The sequence below is a fragment of the Manduca sexta genome, chromosome 16 (assembly GCF_014839805.1).
Source record: "Manduca sexta isolate Smith_Timp_Sample1 chromosome 16, JHU_Msex_v1.0, whole genome shotgun sequence".
NCBI classification, from domain to species: Eukaryota; Metazoa; Arthropoda; class Insecta; order Lepidoptera; family Sphingidae; genus Manduca; species Manduca sexta.
Window position 1 is genome coordinate 3,770,383 of NC_051130.1, and position 20,823 is coordinate 3,791,205.

A 20,823-nucleotide genomic window follows, 5' to 3' on the forward strand; every position below is an offset into this window, starting at 1 on the left:
ATTTGTAAGTAAGTACAACTTGTTAAAGTTTATTATTTATAAATTAATAGAAAGCATGTTTAACATTTTAGTGGATTTTTATAGTATTATTTTATGTTATATAATGGAAATAGGCGAATCAAAATTCGTTTTTTTCCTATATTATTCGGTAAAAACAACCTTAGTTTTGTCAATTTACCATAGACAAGATGACAAAACTTTTTAAATCAATTGATCGTTCATTCACCGCTGATGTTTTTATGGTGTTATTTTGTGATAATAAATAAATATAAACGATAATTGCGAAATATATGCAATTGTGGTGGTTTAGCAGTATTCGAAATTAGTGCAATAATATTACTGGACATGTATGTATATGAGAAAATTTTAATTAACGTTTGAAAGTCAACAGCAAGCTACCTGCATTGTAGAAAATATATTCGCGATTAATTATCGGTGACTGGACGTGTATGATTTATATTTAAATGGACAAGTAGAAAGTGCAAATGCTTTGATGCGTTGTACGTATGTTTGCTAGTGATTCAGCAATTCTGTGGAGACTCGATATATTTCGGTGAGTGCGGGTCGGTAGTCGGTGCTACGCCAGTAGATAGTGATGATTCACGGAAGCTTTGCTCGTACATTAAAAGGTCTTGGACAACAACACGACCATTATTGCGTCCCTTTGTACGTTATAATGTTTGTCTGTTATTTTTAGTATTGTTTTGCGCGGTTTATAAAACGTTTGAACATTTTCTTTGTCAGAGCTTTGTGTCCATGTTGAAGTTGTTATGCTAAATAATGACAACTTTGTCGAGTGAAGAGATATCGATTTGATTAATAACACTAATTATGTTGTTTTTTATCTACCTTTCATAGGTTTTATAAGCCAATATCTAGAGGCCAAATTATTTATTTTCATAAATAATCAAATTATTTAATTTTATGCATTAAAAGTCTGATTAAAATCTAGACATAAAAATGTAATAAATGTGTGTATTACACTTTATTGCATATACAATCGTAATTCATACATATAATTTATGTCTGAAATATAAAGTACAAAAAGAATATTGAGTAAAAATCTTTAGTGAGGTACTTACACAAAAAATAATCCTTAATTTTTTTTATAATTTTGTTACCTAAAAATTCATCAAATTGTGTATAATTTCAGACTGAAGCTAATTTGTCTTCCCTGGGGTCAATGCCCAAATGTAGCTCAGCATTCTCGCATAATGCTGCAAAAAAAATCTTCTAATCTAATTCAATGTAATTAAGCTATTCATGAATATTTTTCTTGGCCAATGAATGTCTTGCAGTAGGGTTAATATTGTTTTCTTCCATAACTTCCTAATTTGGTCTGGTGGACTATCATTATATTTTTTTCTGACATATTACATAAAGGATACTTTTTTTTAAATACTGAATGTAGCATGTCTACCTCCATAGAAAAATGAGTAAGAACAAATAATCATATGACAATAAAATCAATTGACATACAGATGATTTAATTACTTATTGTGTGATTATCCTCTTCAATGTATTGTCAATATTTCCTCAATTCCAAAAATACCTCAACATTTTATTATTGTGACATTGTATCTTAAAAGTAATGATATCATTCATGGGGTTCTTTAATTATAGAATTTTCAGTGGTTACAAACATTTTCTCAATATTCCACCATGAGCACACATATAATACTACACTATTATTGGTACAGGTGATTTAATTCTTGGCCTTTATCTAGGTCCTTCATATTAAATTGATTTGTAGTAAACATTATTTAACATTTTAAGATATGTAATAAAATATGGAGAATATGATTTTATTCATACATATCAAGTTTTACAGGAATATCCACAGCAGACTATGGTTGTATTGTGAACATCAAATGTATTTATGTGAGAATTTTGATTAAAGTGCAATATCTTTGGAATATTTTATTTTTAATGGGTTTTCTCCTGATGTAATATGTCACAAAAAATATTTGTCAAAATGCTGTAAAAGGATTCATGGTCTTTTAAAATGTTTTTATGTTATATGTTTTCGAATCTTTTGAGAGAAACAATTATGTAATACATGGTTGTTGTGTATGTTACCCATGTACGCTATCCCATACTAAAAGATTTTTTGCAATCCGAACCAGTAGTTCCTGACATTGGCACATTAAAACTCTTCAACTTTATATATTATTATAGATTATAAATATAGTAGATGTATGAAAATTCATAATATTGTATTTAAAACCTGATCAACAAAATCCTTAATCTAGAATCTGGGAACTTAAGGGAACTGAGCTTAGTGTTATTATTGAAAAACGGGCTAATATGAAATAAACAAAACTATTTTATAAATATGTTTTCTAAATTTTTTTTCGAGTTTAATGTACAATGTTATATTTCTAAGAAAACTCGTTATCTGCGAATTTTTACGAGGGCAATTTTAACGACATTTTTTTTTAAATCGCTACTAATTATGCATTTAGTGGTTTCTGCCAATTAATACAATAAATGTAGATAAATATAATAATTTATGAAAGATGTTCAATTCATGCAGACGCATACAGTTGCGTTTTTTTAAAGTAATGTTAAACTGTCAGTTTATTTTAAAGTACATTTTGGGTTATAAAATTAGTGTAGCTAGACGTTTTGCATCATTCCCCGGCCGCGCTCGGTCGCCGAGCACTTATCCTCTAAACAAGTCTTCAAAAAGAAATGCAGGCATAAAACAGGCCGCGCAAACCACAGTGGTATAAGAGTCATTTCTAAAAATGTTTTTTTGCGTTCTATTTAAAAGCCGCTTAAGGAATTTAATTATTGAAAAAACTTTATACTCAATAAATAGTCCATACAGCTAGGAATTATAAATAATGAATATCAATGATTTTATATGTTACATGTAAAGTATTTGTAGTAATTATAATTGCCGCCCGCTCTGTTTCACACGTCGTGAATAAGTACTACTTTATCTATACTATTATATAAAGCTGAAGAGTTTGTTTGTTTGTTTGTTTGTTTGTTTGTTTGTTTGTTTGTTTGAACGCGCTAATCTCAGGAACTACCGGTCCAAACTGAAAAATTCTTTTTGCGTTGGATAGCCCTATGTTCGTGGAGTGCTATAGGCTATATATCATCACGCTATACCCGATAGGAGCGGAGCAGTAATGCTTATCTCAGGAACTACCGGTCCGAACTGAAAAATTCTTTTTGCGTTGGATAGCCCTTTGTTCGTGGAGTGCTATAGGCTATATATCATCACGCTATACCCAATAGGAGCGGAGCAGTAATGGCTAATCTCAGGAACTACCGGTCCAAACTGAAAAATTCTTTTGCGTTGGATAGCCTTTTGTTCGTGGAGTGCTATAGGCTATATATCATCACGCTATACCCAATAGGAGCAGAGCAGTAATGGCTAATCTCAGGAACTACCGGTTCGAACTAAAAAATCATTTTGTATTGGATAGCCCTTTGTTCGTGAAGTGCTATAGGCTATATATCATCACGCTATACCCAATAGGAGCGGAGCAGTAATGGCTAATCTCAGGAACTACCGGTCCAAACTGAAAAACTATACTATTATATAAAGCTGAAGAGTTTGTTTGTTTGTTTGTTTGTTTGTTTGAACGCGCTAATCTCAGGAACTACCGGTCCAAACTGAAAAATTCTTTTTGCGTTGGATAGCCCTATGTTCGTGGAGTGCTATAGGCTATATATCATCACGCTATACCCGATAGGAGCGGAGCAGTAATGCTTATCTCAGGAACTACCGGTCCGAACTGAAAAATTCTTTTTGCGTTGGATAGCCCTTTGTTCGTGGAGTGCTATAGGCTATATATCATCACGCTATACCCAATAGGAGCGGAGCAGTAATGGCTAATCTCAGGAACTACCGGTCCAAACTGAAAAATTCTTTTGCGTTGGATAGCCTTTTGTTCGTGGAGTGCTATAGGCTATATATCATCACGCTATACCCAATAGGAGCAGAGCAGTAATGGCTAATCTCAGGAACTACCGGTTCGAACTAAAAAATCATTTTGTATTGGATAGCCCTTTGTTCGTGAAGTGCTATAGGCTATATATCATCACGCTATACCCAATAGGAGCGGAGCAGTAATGGCTAATCTCAGGAACTACCGGTCCAAACTGAAAAATTCTTTTTGCGTTGGATAGCCTTTTGTTCGTGGAGTGCTATAGGTTATATATCATCACGCTATACCCAATAGGAGCAGAGCAGTAATGGCTAATCTCAGGAACTACCGGTTCGAACTAAAAAATTCATTTTGTATTGGATAGCCCTTTGTTCGTGAAGTGCTATAGGCTATATATCATCACGCTATACCCAATAGGAGCAGAGCAGTAATGGCTAATCTCAGGAACTACCGGTTCGAACTGAAAAAATATTTTTGTGTTGGATAGCCCTTTGTTCCTGGAGTGCTATAGGTTATATATCGTCACGCTATGACCAATAGGAGCGGAGCAGTAATGAAACATGATGCAAAAACGGGGACAATTTATTAGTTTTGAGAGCTTCTGTTGCGTGCGCTGCGTAAACGGTTAAAGTTATGCAACAATAATGTATGACGGGATTGTTCCTCTTAAAAAGTTCTACAAAAATATATAATAAAACAAAGTCCCCCGCTGCATCGGTCTGCCCGAACGTGTTAAACTCAAAAACTACCCAACGTATTAGGATAAAATTTGGTATGGAGACAGTTTGAGACCCTGGGAAGAACATAGGCACCCGGGAAAATATATAGCGTGACTTTTATAACGGAAAACTTTAGCCCGAAAAACTTTATAACGCGGGCGGAGCCGCGGGCAAAAGCTAGTTACTTATATAAGTTTAATTCTAATGTCGAAATGGCTAGTATGATTAAAAATCGTAAATTGCGTTGTGAAACGAATTTTATTTATATCCCCAAAATTTATGAATTTAATAACGTTTTCATCTTTAGATACTAAATGTAAATCACAACCAAAGTGCTAGCAAACAAAAACAAAAGGAAAATGTAAGAAAAAGAAATATTGAATTCATAAAGCTGTTTTGATACTGTGCGTATCGGAAACGTAGTCCCCCAAGCGCGTTTAATTTCGCAAGATCTCGACTTAATGCTCGTCTATGGCTACCCTCTTTACTTATTTCGCATGCGCCGTACGCCCAGCAAATGTCCCGTAATGATTGCAGATGGGTCCGCGTTCGAATCAATTCGAACAATGGGTATCTTAGAAACAAATGTTAGAAGGTATTTTTTAATTAAAGCACTTTTGATTCGAAAATTCTTAATATTTCTTATGTTTACGTAAATGTGACATTCAAATTAAACTATTTTTCGGATTTTATCGCGGTTTTAATATTCTAGTATTGTAGGTAGAAATTGTATATTTGACTTTGCGGATGACCAACACCTTAGTCCCTCCCGTGATCACGAAGGCTGCAAAGTCTTCGAAACGTCGGGAGAAAATTAAAATATAAAAACCGCGATAAAATCCGAAAAATAGTTTAATTTTAATGTTGAGAATTACTTGTCAAATGTTTTGGTAGAGATAAAATAGTCGATATAACAAAATAATAAGTAAATTTTACTTTACATCGTTTGTAATATCGGGTCTGGTTTGATGGTTTTCTCACGCAGATGCGGGTGCGGGAGCCGATTTGTTCCGCATACGGCGAATTTCCAAAAATATGTTTCGAATGTAGACACAGAAAAGTCGTAGTTTAGTTTCAAACTACCCCGAATATTATCATTTTAATGCAATTTTGTTAGGTTTATTTGCGTTGTAAACTATCAAAATGCCAATAAATACGTTTGTTTTTTCTTGTAACATTTATACTTATCTATATACTTCCCTAAAGGTTTCAAATAGTTGTTTTCTTTGTTATAAAATGTTCTATAAATACTTTTCTCAGTAATGACGGTCTGGACAACAATGAAATACAAAGACAATGATAGTAAAGTTTCAATGAAACGCCGTAAATAGCTGTGTGAGCTTAGGGCCAATTGTTCATTCAGGTATTTTTTAGATTTTTCTGCTAAGGTTGTCAACATTTTGTTTAGTGTAAAATGTATTAATATTTTTATTACAGGCTGCATTATTATGCATTATCGTTACGTTATTCCATTTTTCTTATTCTTCGTCGTTTTATTAAGGGAAATCTCTCTAATTTTAATATTTAAGTATCCCTGGCCTGATAATCTATATTTTTAAAAGCTTTATTTACCTCAAGCGAAAAAATCATGCCAATATTGATCCATAATTATACATCTTGTATCGAACAAATGTAGTTTCAACCCGCTTGACAAATCGGAATGTTCACAAATGGATAAATAATTTTAGAAATAGCTTCATATAATTATAATTTTAGATTAAGTTGCGTTCAATGTGAAATGTTGACAACCACTGGAGTCTTTGTCGCTAAGGGCTAGAGTGCAGGGTGCGGGCACAGTGTCGATACATGCCCAACCTGCGCAAGTCTATTGTTTCCTGCCGGTATAAGAAAAAATATCTTTGTATTTTTTCTATGAACGTGTAGTCCATTACCTGCTCGGGAGTATTGTGCATTACTCAGGTTGCATGTCCTTTTTAAATTAAATGGGGACTGTTGGTGTCTCATACCGATAATATGGAATTTGTATGTCGAGTTTTTAAAGTAATCACTTTTAACTTTATAGCCTTGTTGTGTTAAAATAGACGCAAAATAGCTAAGCCATAGCTTATATTTCGATGATACAAAATAATTTAAGTCCTCATTCGTCATTGCGTTTATGGTCCATTCAATCATATTTTATTGCAATATAGATCGCAACATGCGCAGTTGTAACATTTTGGTCGTATTACATTTCATTTCAGTTGCTTTCCATTTTTATGGTTATACAACTTTTATTTTAATTCCAATAGAATTTATTTTTAGACTAACCGCGCAACATTTGTTTCCAAAAAACAGACGAAAGTTTTAATTTGAATACGCTTTGCTTTCGATAAATTATATAAAAAAAAAAAACAAAAAAGCGTTCATGAAATTGCAAAAGTGGAATTGCGTAATTACATTTGGATATAGCCCGAAGAATGAATTACAGGAGAGTCATAGTGCAGTGCCCTGGCTGCGCCCTTCGTTTTATATAGGGGGTAACGAGGGAAAACATCGATTTTCGGCACCCTTCAAACTTACACAGAGGGGCGGCGGGGGTGCGTGCCCGGGGATTCGGCGTTGGGGAGGAGGGGCTAAGATGGCGGCCGCTCCCGGACCTGCCTCACGCGCATTCGTCTTCCAAGGTCACGAACACTGCATGTGGTACCAACGCTGCCGCTCCCGAAATACAAAATCTCGATAAATGTTTGATATTTGCGTCCCATTCTTTGTAAGCAAGAGCTGTATCTTGCATCTCTGTTGCACGTCCGCCAGTATCCGTTTTGTGCTCTCTAGTCTTAGGGTTGACAACCTTAGCTAATCTTTGATATATGAGCTATGAAATACCTATGTATTAACGACTTTAGTCGAGCCCCTATTAACTTTAATTTATCTTGCAATTTACGTCTGCAAATTTAATTAAAAAAAAATAGCGTTCTAAAATTGAAAATCTAATTTGTGAACATACTTCATTTCAACAATAATAATAAAGTAACATGAGTCAAGCATTGAAATCGTAGTCGAACTCAAATCTTTGCAAAATCAATACGCGGCTAGACGCACCTCACCAGCCCTAATCATAGCAAACTTCCTTATCTAAATTATGGAAAATTTTGGAATGCCACATATTATCTTTCTCTTTCCCGCCCCGACGATCCCCTATGCGGTTGTTCCCCTCGACGTGGCTACCTACTGCGTTCTAAGGGTAGTGGTAGGGAGCGCACAAAAGATTTTGGGAAGGATTTTTTTTGCAAACTGCACCATATGAAATGATTCAGTGCAATCAGTCCACAACACGCATCGTGACGCGCTTCCGTTTTACTTTTTTTTTCTTTTAATCAGTTAGTGCTAGGTGTTAAGTGACAAATGCCAAGTTAGTGTAGGAACGAGTTGTGACATCGTTTATGTATGTAAGTAGATAATGCGTGCGTTTTATAGATTTGGAAGCGATCGATTGTTTTTCATTTCGGATAATGCTGTATTTATTTATAGTATTGATCGGTTATATTGCATTGGGGGTTCGTAACTTAATGTCCAGTGATTATAATACTATATTTACATTTTCGGTGTTTAAATTTTAATAGGGTATACGTTTTATTGGTCATCTGTAATAAGTTGTTGTTTTTCGTAGTAGTAGCCATATTTATGAAAACTTGAAACGTTGTGTCATTATAATTAATTTCATTGTCATGTATTATGTATATTATTATTAGCAAATTGTAAATTTACATTACCACCCGTTTAAAACCATAAATAACTTTGGAGTTGTGGTATTTTACATGCAGAAATAATGCTACTAATTTAAATGATACAATATTATGTCCGGAGAAATAATGCTAATTATATTAGTTATAATATTAATTTGATAATCGTTGTAAATATTTTTTTTTTATTTCATTATCATTATTTTTGTTTCAGTTCTCATGACGTAGTGTGTTTGACGTACAATGACGTCGTTCGCGAACTTGACGCAGTCGCTCGCGTCCAGCCTCCCGTCCACGTCGACGGCTAACGGCGGCGGCGCCTCCGCCACCGACCAGGAGGACCCGCTCGCCATGACCCACATCATCTGCAACCTGTTGGAGAACATGAACAAGCCCTCCGGCATGCAGCCGACCGCCTCCACATCCACCTCATCCGCCATCCCCTACGACATCTGGGCGCTGCCGTCCAGCAGCTCGCTGCAGAACCCCGTCGGCACCAGCCGTGAGTACAATGTCTCTTCCAACAATAACAATCAACATCAAACCAAAGAAGACAACTCCAGTGGCTCGCCGGGCACCTCCTCTTCCGTGTCCATAACTTGTTTCCGATGTGAGGAGCGCTCGCCGACCACACGATGTCTCGAATGCAACGATCTCTTTTGCCACGAATGCAGCCACAAAGTCACATCTGACTGCCAGTTGAGAGATCACACACTACTCCCTATACACCAAATATCGCCAATCGGTGCGCGACCCAACTCTGTGAATAATGAAAAGGAAATTATGTATTGCGAGCTGCACGGGGACCCTGTCAGATATTACTGTGAGGCTTGTATCATCTTCATATGTCAGGAATGTACGCTTTGGGTGCACAAGGATCATTGTTACTCGCCCATCAAAGGTGCCCTCGATATGTGTCGTATAGGAGTATTCAGAGCTATAGAAGATACCAAAACCGGAACTAAAGCGATTAAAACAGCCATAGACCGTGCAGTGGCGATGTCTAAAGCTTACGAAAAGGAAACTGCAGAGGCTAATATGAAAATAAGGAAAGCTATGCGTTGTTACGCTCAAGCTATCGAGGATCGGGAGAAATATTTATTGGATAAAGTCGAAAAAATGCGCCAGGCGAAGATGAACGAGTTGACCGACCATATGAACACCCTGCGGGGGATATTGGCCGGGTTAGCTCACACTAACGAAACCCTAGTGCGTAGTATGGACTCTGAAAGTATAGATTTATTTATGGCTAAGGAAAAAGGTAGGGCTCAGGTAGATTACTTCTCTTGTATGTTTAAAAATATGTATTTGACGGAAGAGAGAATTATGTTCATACCGCCGAACTATGACCTAGTGGATCAGTTGAAAAGACAATGTGATGTCCAGTCTGCGCCAGTGAGTTCGTTGCATTCTCTTAACACGGTGTCCACGCTGCCGTCTCGCCAGTCTTTCTTGTCGCTCGGCTCTTTGCAATCTGCTCCCAGTTTTTCGCATCTCAGCTATAATCTAGCCGCTAATAGTTTACGTTCGCTTCCTGATTACTCAAGCACACCTACCAGATCTACTAATTATTACGATCACAGCATCACAACTAGTATAGCAATGGACTCCAATCCATCTCGTGGTGTAGGACAGGCCATCCCAGGGTATTGGATGTCGGTTACTGTGAGACCCACGAGGAGTCCGGTTCCTGGCGTCCCTATGTTTTCTTTTGGTAGAGAGGGTCTGGACGAAGGACAAGTGTCTAGACCGTGGGGTTTGTGTGTAGATAGAGAAGGTAACATAATAATAGCTGATCGTAGAAATAATCGAATACAAATATTTAACAATAGAGGAGAGTTTAAAACAATGTTCGGCTCTAAAGGGACGGGTCCTGGTGAGTTCGATCTCCCGGCGGGAATAACTACTGATACCTACGGTCGGATTATAGTCATAGATAAAGATAATCATAGAGTCCAAATATTTACGTCTTCTGGCAACTTTATACTTAAATTCGGTTCCTTTGGGAAGGAGTGCGGTCAGTTCCAGTACCCGTGGGACGTAGCAGTTAATACCCTCGGGAACATAGTAGTGACTGACACACGAAACCATCGCATACAACTTTTTACCAGTGATGGTACTTACATCACTAAGTTTGTTTTCGAAGGAGCCAACCCCGCGAAGATGTTAAAAGGTCCGACGACGCCTAGAGGAGTGTGCTTCACGACGACAGGCAACATTATCGTGTCTGACTTCGAGAACCACCGCCTCCTGATGGTTGACCCGACATTGACGAAAGTTCTATACTGTGTAGGGCGTGAGGGCTCGGGCATAGGGGAACTGAATCGTCCTTCGGGAATAGTGACGGATGACGACGGTCGCATAATAGTGGCGGACTCGAAAAATCATCGCGTGCTGGTGTTTACATCGGAGCTTCGCATACTGTGGGCCGTGGACCTGAAGAGTCCGGGCCTCGATGACAAGGACCGGCCCAGTGACGTGGCGCTGACGCCCGAGGGGTACCTGGTGGTTCTGTTTGAGACGCTGCCCGACACCGCACGCGACATCGGCTCCCATGGCAAACAATACATCAAAGTGTATTAAATATATTTTATATTAAGACAAACTGAGTTCTCGGACCTAAGGTCCCCGTATTTTATTTTGTTTCGTTTAAGTTGTGATTTCTTTGACAATGTGCCAATTTTATTATTAACGTTTGGAAAGGTTCATATCGAGCATGGCTTGCGCGTGGTGTGATCGATCGCTGCCGCGAGTGATCACCTTCATGACGAATATAATTCTCTCTAAGTCCATATTATTTTTCGTTACCAATGTATGATTCGATTTCTGTTTCCGTATTAGCCTAGTCTGTAAGGACCAAACAATGTTTGCAATGTAAATTACAGCATCATTTAGAAGCCGCAATAATTATTATTATAATAGCTGTCTTATAATCGATACTATAGATAACACCAAACTAATAGTTAATCATTAGGTAAACTGTATTATTAACTTGTAACGTACATATATTTACATACCGATCCGGTCTCTGACATAGTAAAACTGCATTAGCAAAATACATAGAGAAAAATATACTTACTATTATGGAATACTTATCACGATGTGATGTAAAAGATTTTTAATGTGAGATAAATTAAAGAGATAACTTGAAAAGTATTTTTCCAAAATGTTACATTTTACGTTTTTTTTTTAACTTGGTTAAATTGATTAACGAACGTTGACATGTATTTTTATGATAAATTATTATTTCGCATAATGATTTAGGTGCATATAATATTTTAATCGTATTATAGTATTTTTATCGGCGATGCGAACGCTGTATTGGCTTAAAATGATTTTATTTTATTTCGTTTAGTTGCTTCCGTGTTCCTTCAATCGAATTTGTTTGGATGGGAGTGAATGTTGTATTATCGGAACTGTGTTGAGCAACAGAATCAATGCAATAAAACTTTGAGACTGACTTCAGAAGACTGTCTTAAAGATGATGGTTGGGCCGTCGGGGGCGGCGGGGGCGCGGGCGGCGGCGGGGCGGCGAGGGCGCGCCGCAAACGAACTGCGTTTAATTACCAAAATTATTAGGTATTATAATTGTAACGTATCGGCAGGTAGATGAACAAAATGGCGGTGAAGCGCCACATTTCTTTGGTGATTCGTTAAAAATCTTAGAAGTGATATTTTTAATTTCTTTTTGAAACCTTTTTTTTTATATCTACTTTAAATCTTTCGACTGACAATTTCAAAGGAACGACTTGACTGAGTAGGATTCTGTTGAGAAATTTTAATTGTACTGTTATTTTCTAATTTAACGCGTTTAGCTGTAATACCCAGTTATTCTGGATTAAATTTAGTTGAGAGTGTTGTAGGCAGGGACTCTACGGACTTATCTATGAAACTAGCTAATTTATAGATTTATATATTACATTGATAATAATTTTAATTGATTTTATATTATCACTGTGTTTTTATACAATCAAAATTTTTGTATTAGTTCAAATATTATAGTGAAATTCTTTTTTGAAAAAGAAATATGAAATCTATGAAATGTTCTATTTTTCAAATGTATGATTAAGTAGCATTAATATAAACTACTATGTGTTCAGTCAGTATGTGTTCACTTAATATAGTTAACTGTACAAGTAAGTTTAGTTGCATGCCAATGGGACGCAGTCGGTTCCACGAACCTTCTCGTTTCGATGTAATCGTTGTGTCCTTGTAGTTACTCTTACTCTCCGATCCCTGCTGTAGTCACCATTTGAATATGCATCTTTTAAAATTAAACTTTATCGCTACGGTCATAAAATTTAATATTAAATGCATCATACAACTGGTAATATATTTGGGGATGTTGCAGTTTGTGTACACGTCGATAGCAGAGCAGATAGCACTTGTACCAATATGCAATAATAAAAAAATAGTTTAACATTCGTACATTTAATGGATGCTTTGGTACTTGGGTCATTAACGGATTATAATAAAACAATTAAAATATATCAGTTAATCTGCTTGGGGCTCGATGTGTATTTAATATTATAATATTGTTACTGCTTGATTAGACTTCGGTATAGTTATAATATAGTTAAATTAAGGCCGGTTTTAGACGTGGCGTGTCGTATGTTGCGTTTGCGCAAAAACGCTAGTCGCGTTCTGTTTTTAAAATATCTTATTCTAGTCTCCCGCCCTAATCTGGTGTCAGCATTAAACAACATATACTTGGTTTTATACATTTGTTTTTAAATTAAATCTCTCGTGTTTAAGGTAATTTTGTCACAAGAGAAGTCGATGTGTTGTTAAACACCCGTTATACCCCTTTCATTGATCGATATTCCCACGAAAGAAATGGTATACGAACAACAGACTACAACTGGCAACTGGTTTGTGTCGTGTTGGCACTTGGAAGGGGAGGTATGCATTTATGCAAAACTGTTGTTACTGCTGTCAGTGGCGTACAACAGCGTACATACTCATACACGTATCATACAACACGCTTATCTAAAACTGATTATAATAACGGAAATCGTTGAAATAACTATCAAAAAAATTATCTCGTCTATATTGTATAAAAGCAATGTCAATGTTCTCCATCTAAAGCATAATTATACTTGTAAGTTACAATACGTCTAGATTAAAGTTTTTCACCTTTGTACTTAGAGTTACGCTAGACTAAGATACGTTTATGTGGTATCCATTAGTGTTTGGCTTCAAACAAAAATTTTCATGCGGGCAAGTAGAATTGGTAAGGTTTGGATTAATAAGTATGCAATTGACTGTTTCGTGAGTCTGAATGTGTTGTATACGAAAATTGTTGTTTGAAGCTTATATTAGTAGTGAATGACGGAAATAGATAAAATGTTCGATACGATGTGTGTGTGGTGTATTAGTTTCGGCTTGAGCTCACGCGAGTGGCGTAGGCTGGATGTCAATGAGTGCTGCAAACATTATCAGATACGTAAGGTGCCTAATGTGTTGGTTTATGTGTTAGCTTTTCATTTTGGGCCGAACTCAACATACCAGCTCGTGTATCTATTAACTTACGTAAATGGTAGAGTTCAAATTATTTATATATTCTTTCGAAATCCGCCGATTTGTCAAAGGTTTCTAGTTTATAAGATCTTATCAGAAGGTGATTCGATGCTGAAAATTATTTGTATGTAAGGCGTGCACGAAGAAAGTTTGAGCCAATATGAATAGTTAGCGCCGTGTGAGCGCGAGCGAAGACGTTACGTGTGAAGTCGCTCTAAATTGTGTGCAGTGTATTGCGTCTTGAATGTGAATCTTAACTCCGAATATCACGTAAATATTTTTTTGTTTCCAGTTAATTAACTTTTTGTTCAGTGCCATTATTAAAGTATTAAGTTATTTTAAAAATAATATGTTGCATATAATGCAGTTTTACCTTTAACTCTTTGGGATTTTGTATTATTTTGTCTCAACCTACAATATTTACATTGCCGACAACGAATCTCATAGTTTTAACCCGACGCTTATTGTGTCGTTCTAGACGGATTTGCAAAGCAATTTCCCAATATCCATTGGTTTTGTGCGGAGCGGCGGCTTCTAAGAATGTCACCGATCTGGTGCAATTTGCACACTTATGCCACTTAACAGTTTTAAGAATGATTACATTTCCAATGATAGTCCCTACAGTTATATTTAATACAGATATTATAGTATTCCATGTTACACTCTTACTAAACATAAGTATTGTATATTCTACTATACCAATCAATCATATACTTCTAACACTATCAAACAAAAGTCAAATTTTCAAAGAAAACCGGCCAGAGGTCGTCGTTTTGTAAGTGAATTAGCTGAAAGCTGCTGATGCATTACTTAATTTTAAAATCAGCATTTAATTTGATATAAATTGTTTTATTTGAATTATTTTTGTTAATGTAAAGTATTTTGTGGATATATCACGAGTGTGTTATGTCGGTTAGAACGTCGAGATCGTAGGACGTGTTCGCTTTATGAAGGCGGCAGCGCGGGTCCGTGTGCAACACACTTCTGACATAATCATGAAATTAACGAAAATGTATTTGATCGCGTGAATGCGAGGCGCGTACATTGTGAGAGCTGCTAGCTGCTAGCAGTATAATTGTGGTTTTGTGATAAATACAATAAAATTGACAACTAAATAATAATCGAAGCGTGATGGTAATTTTTGTACAAGTTTTTTTAGTGCTAAAGAGTAACGCGCAATCGCTAACCGTCGATTGTGATCCAGCACCAGTAGAGTACGGTTTGTAGCTTGAACTAGCAGCCGTGCGAACACCACAATAAGACGCAACACCCATATACTGCAATATGACTATGGTGTATTGAGATTTGAAGCTACCGTATTGAGCCATTTTCGTGCTATTTTACGATCGCTGTATTTTTGTAACGTTAACTAGGAGCTTGTGTTGTGTTAGTATTAGCTTTATTGCAGTCGCGTGCCCTTTGTCGCGGAAGTGCTCGGAGGCCCGACGGTCGAGCCAGTCGCGGTCCGCCCGCTCGCCGGCTCTCCGCGTGCGTTGCTTTGTAGTAACGTTATTGTTATTGTAAATGTATGTGCGCGTCCGGCAACATCAATGCGATGTACAATACGAAGGGCAGGCGAATGCAGCCGTCGATATCATGTGTAATTGAGATAAGTAGTATTTTTGTATATCACCCCGCCGCGGGGCGACGTGCCGCGGTTCCAGCGCCGCCGGCCCGCGCGGGATGTAGTTGTGTTCAAATTTATGACCGCGTCTACCTCATTTTGTAAAGTATTAAAGACTGATTGGGTATATTGTAACGGTGGTCAGATCACCGCTTTAGAAGCCTGTTGTCTACTATTATAAGAAGTTTGTGTAGTGTTAGCACCCAATAATCAGTCACCGGTCGGTTTTATGTAATATTTAATAGAAATAGTATTATAATATAGCACATTTATCTCTCTCGTATATAGTTAGCATGTAATCGAAGGTAGACAACAGTCTTTTTCTTTTATATCTATATCTTATGTTACTCTTCTGTAATAATGTTGAAGAAGACTGAAATTTTATAAATGTTCCTATATTTTAATTTAGAATAATTTACTGCCTACCATGTTTCATTTTACATGTTTTTACCCATTCGGTAAAATATTACTTTGATTCTTATTATTTCTAATCTTATCAATTCGTGTATGACGCTATATAATGTCAGATTTTTGAAATTTTTAATGGAATTTTGTATGAGAAATTAATCAAGTGATTGATAGGATATTGGTGTTTTCATTTCATATCCACTTACCAATACCTCTTTCCCTTGGTACTTTAACTACAACTAATACAAACCTCAGATACAAACACTATATTTGTCAAATCAATTCGTTCCATAGATTCGGCGAAGATGTATTCTATTCTTAGATTCTACTTATATATTCTTAGAAATAATTTATTAATTTGGGTATATCAAAAGGACAGTGTCTTTAATTACGTACTTGAGCTAAAATTAATCAGTCTTCCAGATTGATCAATACAAAGGCTAATGTTAGTTTACTTTAATTTGGAACGAACGTAAATATAAATAAAAAGAACACGTCATAACATTTTCTTATAATACCTATTTGTAATATAGGTTCGAATTTTAAACTTGTTGCCTGATGTGGACATGAAAAATATTTCCAAAAATATAGCGCACAGATAATACATATTTCTGTAGAACATAAAATAATGCTTGACAATATGAAGGCCACCTTTTTTGTAATATGTTATTGCTGGCCACTAATAAATTGAAGAAAAAAAAATGTCAAACATGCCAGTTTGTGTTATCTCCACGTTATCTCTATAATAATTTGGTTGAATGCGTTGTTAGACGTAACAATGGGACATCAGATCAGCGCCCTATTCTCGGGCCTGGGAAGGTTTTTCGAATACCCGGTGAAGCGGAAGCCGATTTGTTTTTATAGACAGGAGGATTTTACTGCTACAGGTATACAGCTTTGTTTATCTGACAGCTTGCTGTTTGTTCAGCTTTGTTTATCTGACAGCCAAATAAATTCAAGTTTATCTCAGTATTAGCCAATCACAACTGCCCTATGTCTACGCATTGCGAAGGCTGCCATGTCGTCAGCACTGAGAAACAGACTTGTTATCACAGCAATGCTGCAACTTATATAAATAACGTCTATGAATAAGGGGGTTAGAATTTAGATAAAAAATAATTTGCTTACTCCGGTAACAATTGCGATCTGGCTCTCGTTTTTCACACCTTAATTCTTATTTTACTCGCTTTTACTAATATATAATAGTTGTGAAAATATTGTATAGGCGAGCCACACAAGAAAGTTTCCGACGCACAGAAGATGCCGATGACAGATTACGATAAGCTAGTAGATTTATTCTACAAGAGATTAGCGGAACAACGGCAATACAATCAAGTGAGTTCTTGGTGTATAATGCAACTTATTGTCATCACCTACATGGACGTTATTTTCTTTGCCACACTTTATTTTGACAGGGCATAACGTAACGCACCGCGTCGCATTTAAGACGATAGAAATCGGCATAAATACCATTCCACGCTAATTTCACGAAGATAACACAGTTGTGTTACGAGTTTACACTGTCTAACCCCCATTTTCAATAAACGATTCTAATTGCTTTTTACGATATAAGTATGTCAAAGATCGACCAATCAGAACAAAGTATTTTGACATGGTTACAAATGAGTTATTTAATTGGTTCATTCTCGGTATCGGATTGAAGATTGAGATTGGGATCGTTTGTTGAAAACGGCTGATAGAGAACAAGGCTTAAGGAAGTCTATTATTGAACATAAGCCTCCCCTAAACTTTTCTCGACCGATCTGCCTAACTTTTTATTCCATTGGGAAAAAAATAAAATCTTTTTAACTTAGTAGGCAAACAAGCAAGTAGATTGCCTGATGGTGAGTGTCGCCTGCCACGCATACTCTATAGCAATTCCAGGGGCACAGCCAAGCTACTGTATAACGTTAAGCTGGGGAATCCAAACCCGAAACGATCATGATAGAAAAATCTATACATGGTTGTCTGACTTGGTAATTGTAACAAGGAGCTTTCAGTCCAAGGTGCGTATCGTCACTTAGCAAACATCATCGCGGATTAGAGTTTTGAACAGAGTTCCAAGTTTGTGTCTTTTACAAAATGGGAAGGAAGGAACGACATTTATCAATATAAAATTTAAAGGGAGTAGGATTGTAATAGCGTGTTAAATTAATTTATATTGCTTAAGCAAATGCAAGAAAAAGATAGGAATTTGCAAACAAACGCTAGTAAGTACAAACTAAAACATGTGTACTTATAATAGGAGATGAAAGAAAAGGATCGCAGATGGAGCATACAGAAGGTGGTGAACCGTTTCCCGGGCTGGAACGAAGTCACCATCGCCAACTTGCACAGTTTGTTCCTGCTCTTTGACAACCAGTCGAACGGCATGCTAGCATTCGATGACTTGTTAGTTTGTTTATCTACCTCGTAAATAGTACCTCAGTGGTATCAGTTCATATAACCCGATCCTGCCATAAACGGGAGGCCTGTTTATGTAGAATTTCTGTAGAATCTAATTATTATCATCAAACAATTTGCAGACCGCATCCATGCATATATTTCCTCATTCCTTTCGATTTATTTTATCTTTCGCCACTGTAGTACCTGAAGTATATTTCGAACAGTCCGACATAATTCTGTGGAGTAGCGAGGACAATCATTTAATATCAGTCGACTCTCTATTAGCAGCTATCTGGGCCCGACTCCGCATACCACCAGGTGCAGGAGAGTCATTGCGTGCCGAATAAAAAAAAACTGTGTTTTAAAAGGATTTTTTTCATTTTTTTACTCGAACACGGGCCACTAGGCACACGTTATTTTTTGTATCAAATAATTAAGCGTCTTAAAATAAGACGCTGTTTAGTTTTTACTGATTAAAATATTTCTTACCGTATTCCACTACAAGCATTCGTATCTATATTTGTAGACATGATATTTCCTAAAAATATTTAAAAAGATAGGTTTAGTACCTACTTATAATGTTTATTGTGAAGGCCTAAGTACCTAAATTATTTAAACAATTCGTAACCGAACAGTACATTGGATTATAAAAATATATTAAAGAGTAAAAGGCTAATTGACGTGACACTTTTTTTTGATAATTTTTATATAAACCCAAAAACAGAAAAATATGCTGGTTCCAAATATGTATAAAACTTAATATTGCTTGAGTCAGTTAGCTTCACCCGTCAATATTACGATTCCTACATCCGCAGCAGTGCAGTGTTGGAGAGCCTAGGAGATGACAGCACCATAGAGGTGCGGAAAGAAAAATTTCACGCCGCGGACACGGACGGAGACGGCTGGATTACGTACGATGAGTTTTTGTTGGTAAATATCTTAAATCTATTGTATTTAATACTCTTTTCCTTTATCACTACTCATAATATAATAGTAAAATCAGCCCTGTATTATATATACTGTCCCACTGTTGGGCAATGGCCTCCTCTACTACTGAGAGGGATTAGGCCTTAGTCAACCACGCTAGCCCAGTGCGGATTGATAGTCTTCACTCACCCTCGAAAATTCCTATAGAGAATTTCGAAGGGTATGCAGGTATCCTCACGATGTTTTCCTTCACCGTTAAAGCAAGCGGTAATTCACAAAGAAAACATAGTTTTTTAGAAAAGTCAGAGGTGTGTGCATTACCCATAATACCCTAGTAAAATATAGTTGCAAAACGAATATATTGTAATATTTGATGTCATAAAACATTTTTAGAATGCGTTCTTACCTAAATGTCTTTCTATGAAAATGCGCCACACTATCCTGTCTCCTTAATTCGAATAAAGATTATGAAGACAGTGCGCTTTGAACTCCTGTTATTTACTACTGTGTTTAAAATTGGCATGGTAGGGAGTACCTAAAACATGAGATGATTCCATTCCATCTCTTGTATCTATAGGCCATTAACGAAGAGACCTATCGTGTCCCATGGCATTTTTCAAAACTTTCTCTACAAACAGCTAAAATCCAATGAACTCTACGTAAATAATGTCTAACTTGGTTTTCGATATATTTTTATCGATGTTACCGTCCGAACTAGGCCGTGACCGCTTTATCTAATAGTCGCCGTCGTCTAAGGTCAAGGCGTTGATTCAATGTCACCGTGCAGACGAAATCAGTTTTTATTACACTCGTTATCTATGATTTACGGCATATACGTCACGAAATAAGTGACAAAGAACTCGTAAGGTCGAGACGAAAGAAATGTTTTCAATAGTAGAATAGAGAATATTATTTTTCCTAATTTATTCGAGCAAAGGAATCGTGTTTCAATTTAATCTCGACTTGAAAAAGTGCGCAACACATTTTTTTAACTTACGCAACAAAACTTTCCATTCAAAATTTTCCATTCAAATTAGGGTATTTTGGTCGTTTTTCCGGCGTTGGAAAATTCCGTGAACTTAACACAGAAAATGTCAGCATTGAGACTTCTCAATAGACTTCTGTATTGTTGATAAATATGCCTATAACTACACCTAATACTAATTTGCTACACCTGTGTACCTACTGACTAAAACCTTGAGCCGATTTGGTAAAATAACAATATTAGACATATTATGCTAACTTAAAGATAGGGGGTTCTACATTGGACCACCAATACTGGCTTTGAGTCTAAACCACCCTAATAATGGACGAGTACAATATTTTAATTGCAGAGTTCAGCGTGATTCTCCATTTTGCAGTAAAAAATATTTTGTTGCAGCTTGTTTACAACTTCCATCCTCGAGATGAAGATCAGTTGACAGGCTTAGCGCTACTGTGCAACGAAGTCGCCGACAACATTCAATTCGTCAGCAACTTGACTGTAGGCGAGCAATTAGAATATGGATTGTTTTAGTTAAAATAGTATAGCATAGTACAAATAATTGTTTTATTTTCTTATAATTTTCGTTTTAATCTACGAGCTATAAACACAGATTGACGACCCACCGAAAATCTGCAGGTCAAACCATAATATTAATTTAATTCGC

The 20,823-nt window shown here is 36.4% G+C and overlaps 2 protein-coding genes across 5 annotated transcripts; both read left to right on the forward strand.

Annotated features, from left to right (window-relative positions):
- Positions 1–188: 188 nt before the first annotated feature.
- On the forward strand, positions 189–16,038 carry LOC115447363 (protein wech). Of its 3 annotated transcripts, none has more exons than XM_030174390.2 (2): positions 189–553; positions 8,525–16,038. In XM_030174390.2, exon 2 carries the CDS (start codon positions 8,554–8,556, stop codon positions 10,891–10,893), a length of 2,340 nt encoding a protein of 779 aa, XP_030030250.1. In that variant the 5' UTR covers positions 189–553; positions 8,525–8,553; the 3' UTR covers positions 10,894–16,038. The 3 variants fall into 3 exon arrangements, with proteins under 3 accessions (XP_030030250.1, XP_030030251.1, XP_037295184.1); XM_030174391.2 differs by having other exon boundaries at positions 189–347; XM_037439287.1 differs by lacking the exon at positions 189–553 and adding an exon at positions 7,807–8,016.
- A 456-nt stretch (positions 16,039–16,494) lies between these two features.
- Positions 16,495–20,737, forward strand: LOC115447375. 2 transcript variants are annotated; one of them, XM_030174407.2, is made up of 5 exons: positions 16,495–16,749; positions 17,088–17,197; positions 18,108–18,253; positions 19,066–19,177; positions 20,556–20,737. In XM_030174407.2, the coding sequence occupies exons 1-5, from the start codon at positions 16,641–16,643 to the stop codon at positions 20,688–20,690; spliced, it is 612 nt and encodes a 203-aa protein (XP_030030267.1). In that variant the 5' UTR covers positions 16,495–16,640; the 3' UTR covers positions 20,691–20,737. The 2 variants fall into 2 exon arrangements, with proteins under 2 accessions (XP_030030267.1, XP_030030266.1); XM_030174406.2 differs by having other exon boundaries at positions 16,500–16,749; positions 19,063–19,177.
- Positions 20,738–20,823: the final 86 nt, after the last annotated feature.

Coding starts and splice junctions, on each gene's coding strand:
- LOC115447375 (XM_030174406.2), top strand. CDS start 16,641: ATGGGACATCAGATCAGCGCCCTATTCTCGGGCCTGGGAAGGTTTTTC. Junction 17,198..18,107: donor AACAACGGCAATACAATCAA/GTGAGTTCTTGG, acceptor TACTTATAATAG/GAGATGAAAGAAAAGGATCG. Junction 18,254..19,062: donor ATGCTAGCATTCGATGACTT/GTTAGTTTGTTT, acceptor CTACATCCGCAG/CAGTGCAGTGTTGGAGAGCC.
- LOC115447363 (XM_030174390.2), top strand. CDS start 8,554: ATGACGTCGTTCGCGAACTTGACGCAGTCGCTCGCGTCCAGCCTCCCG.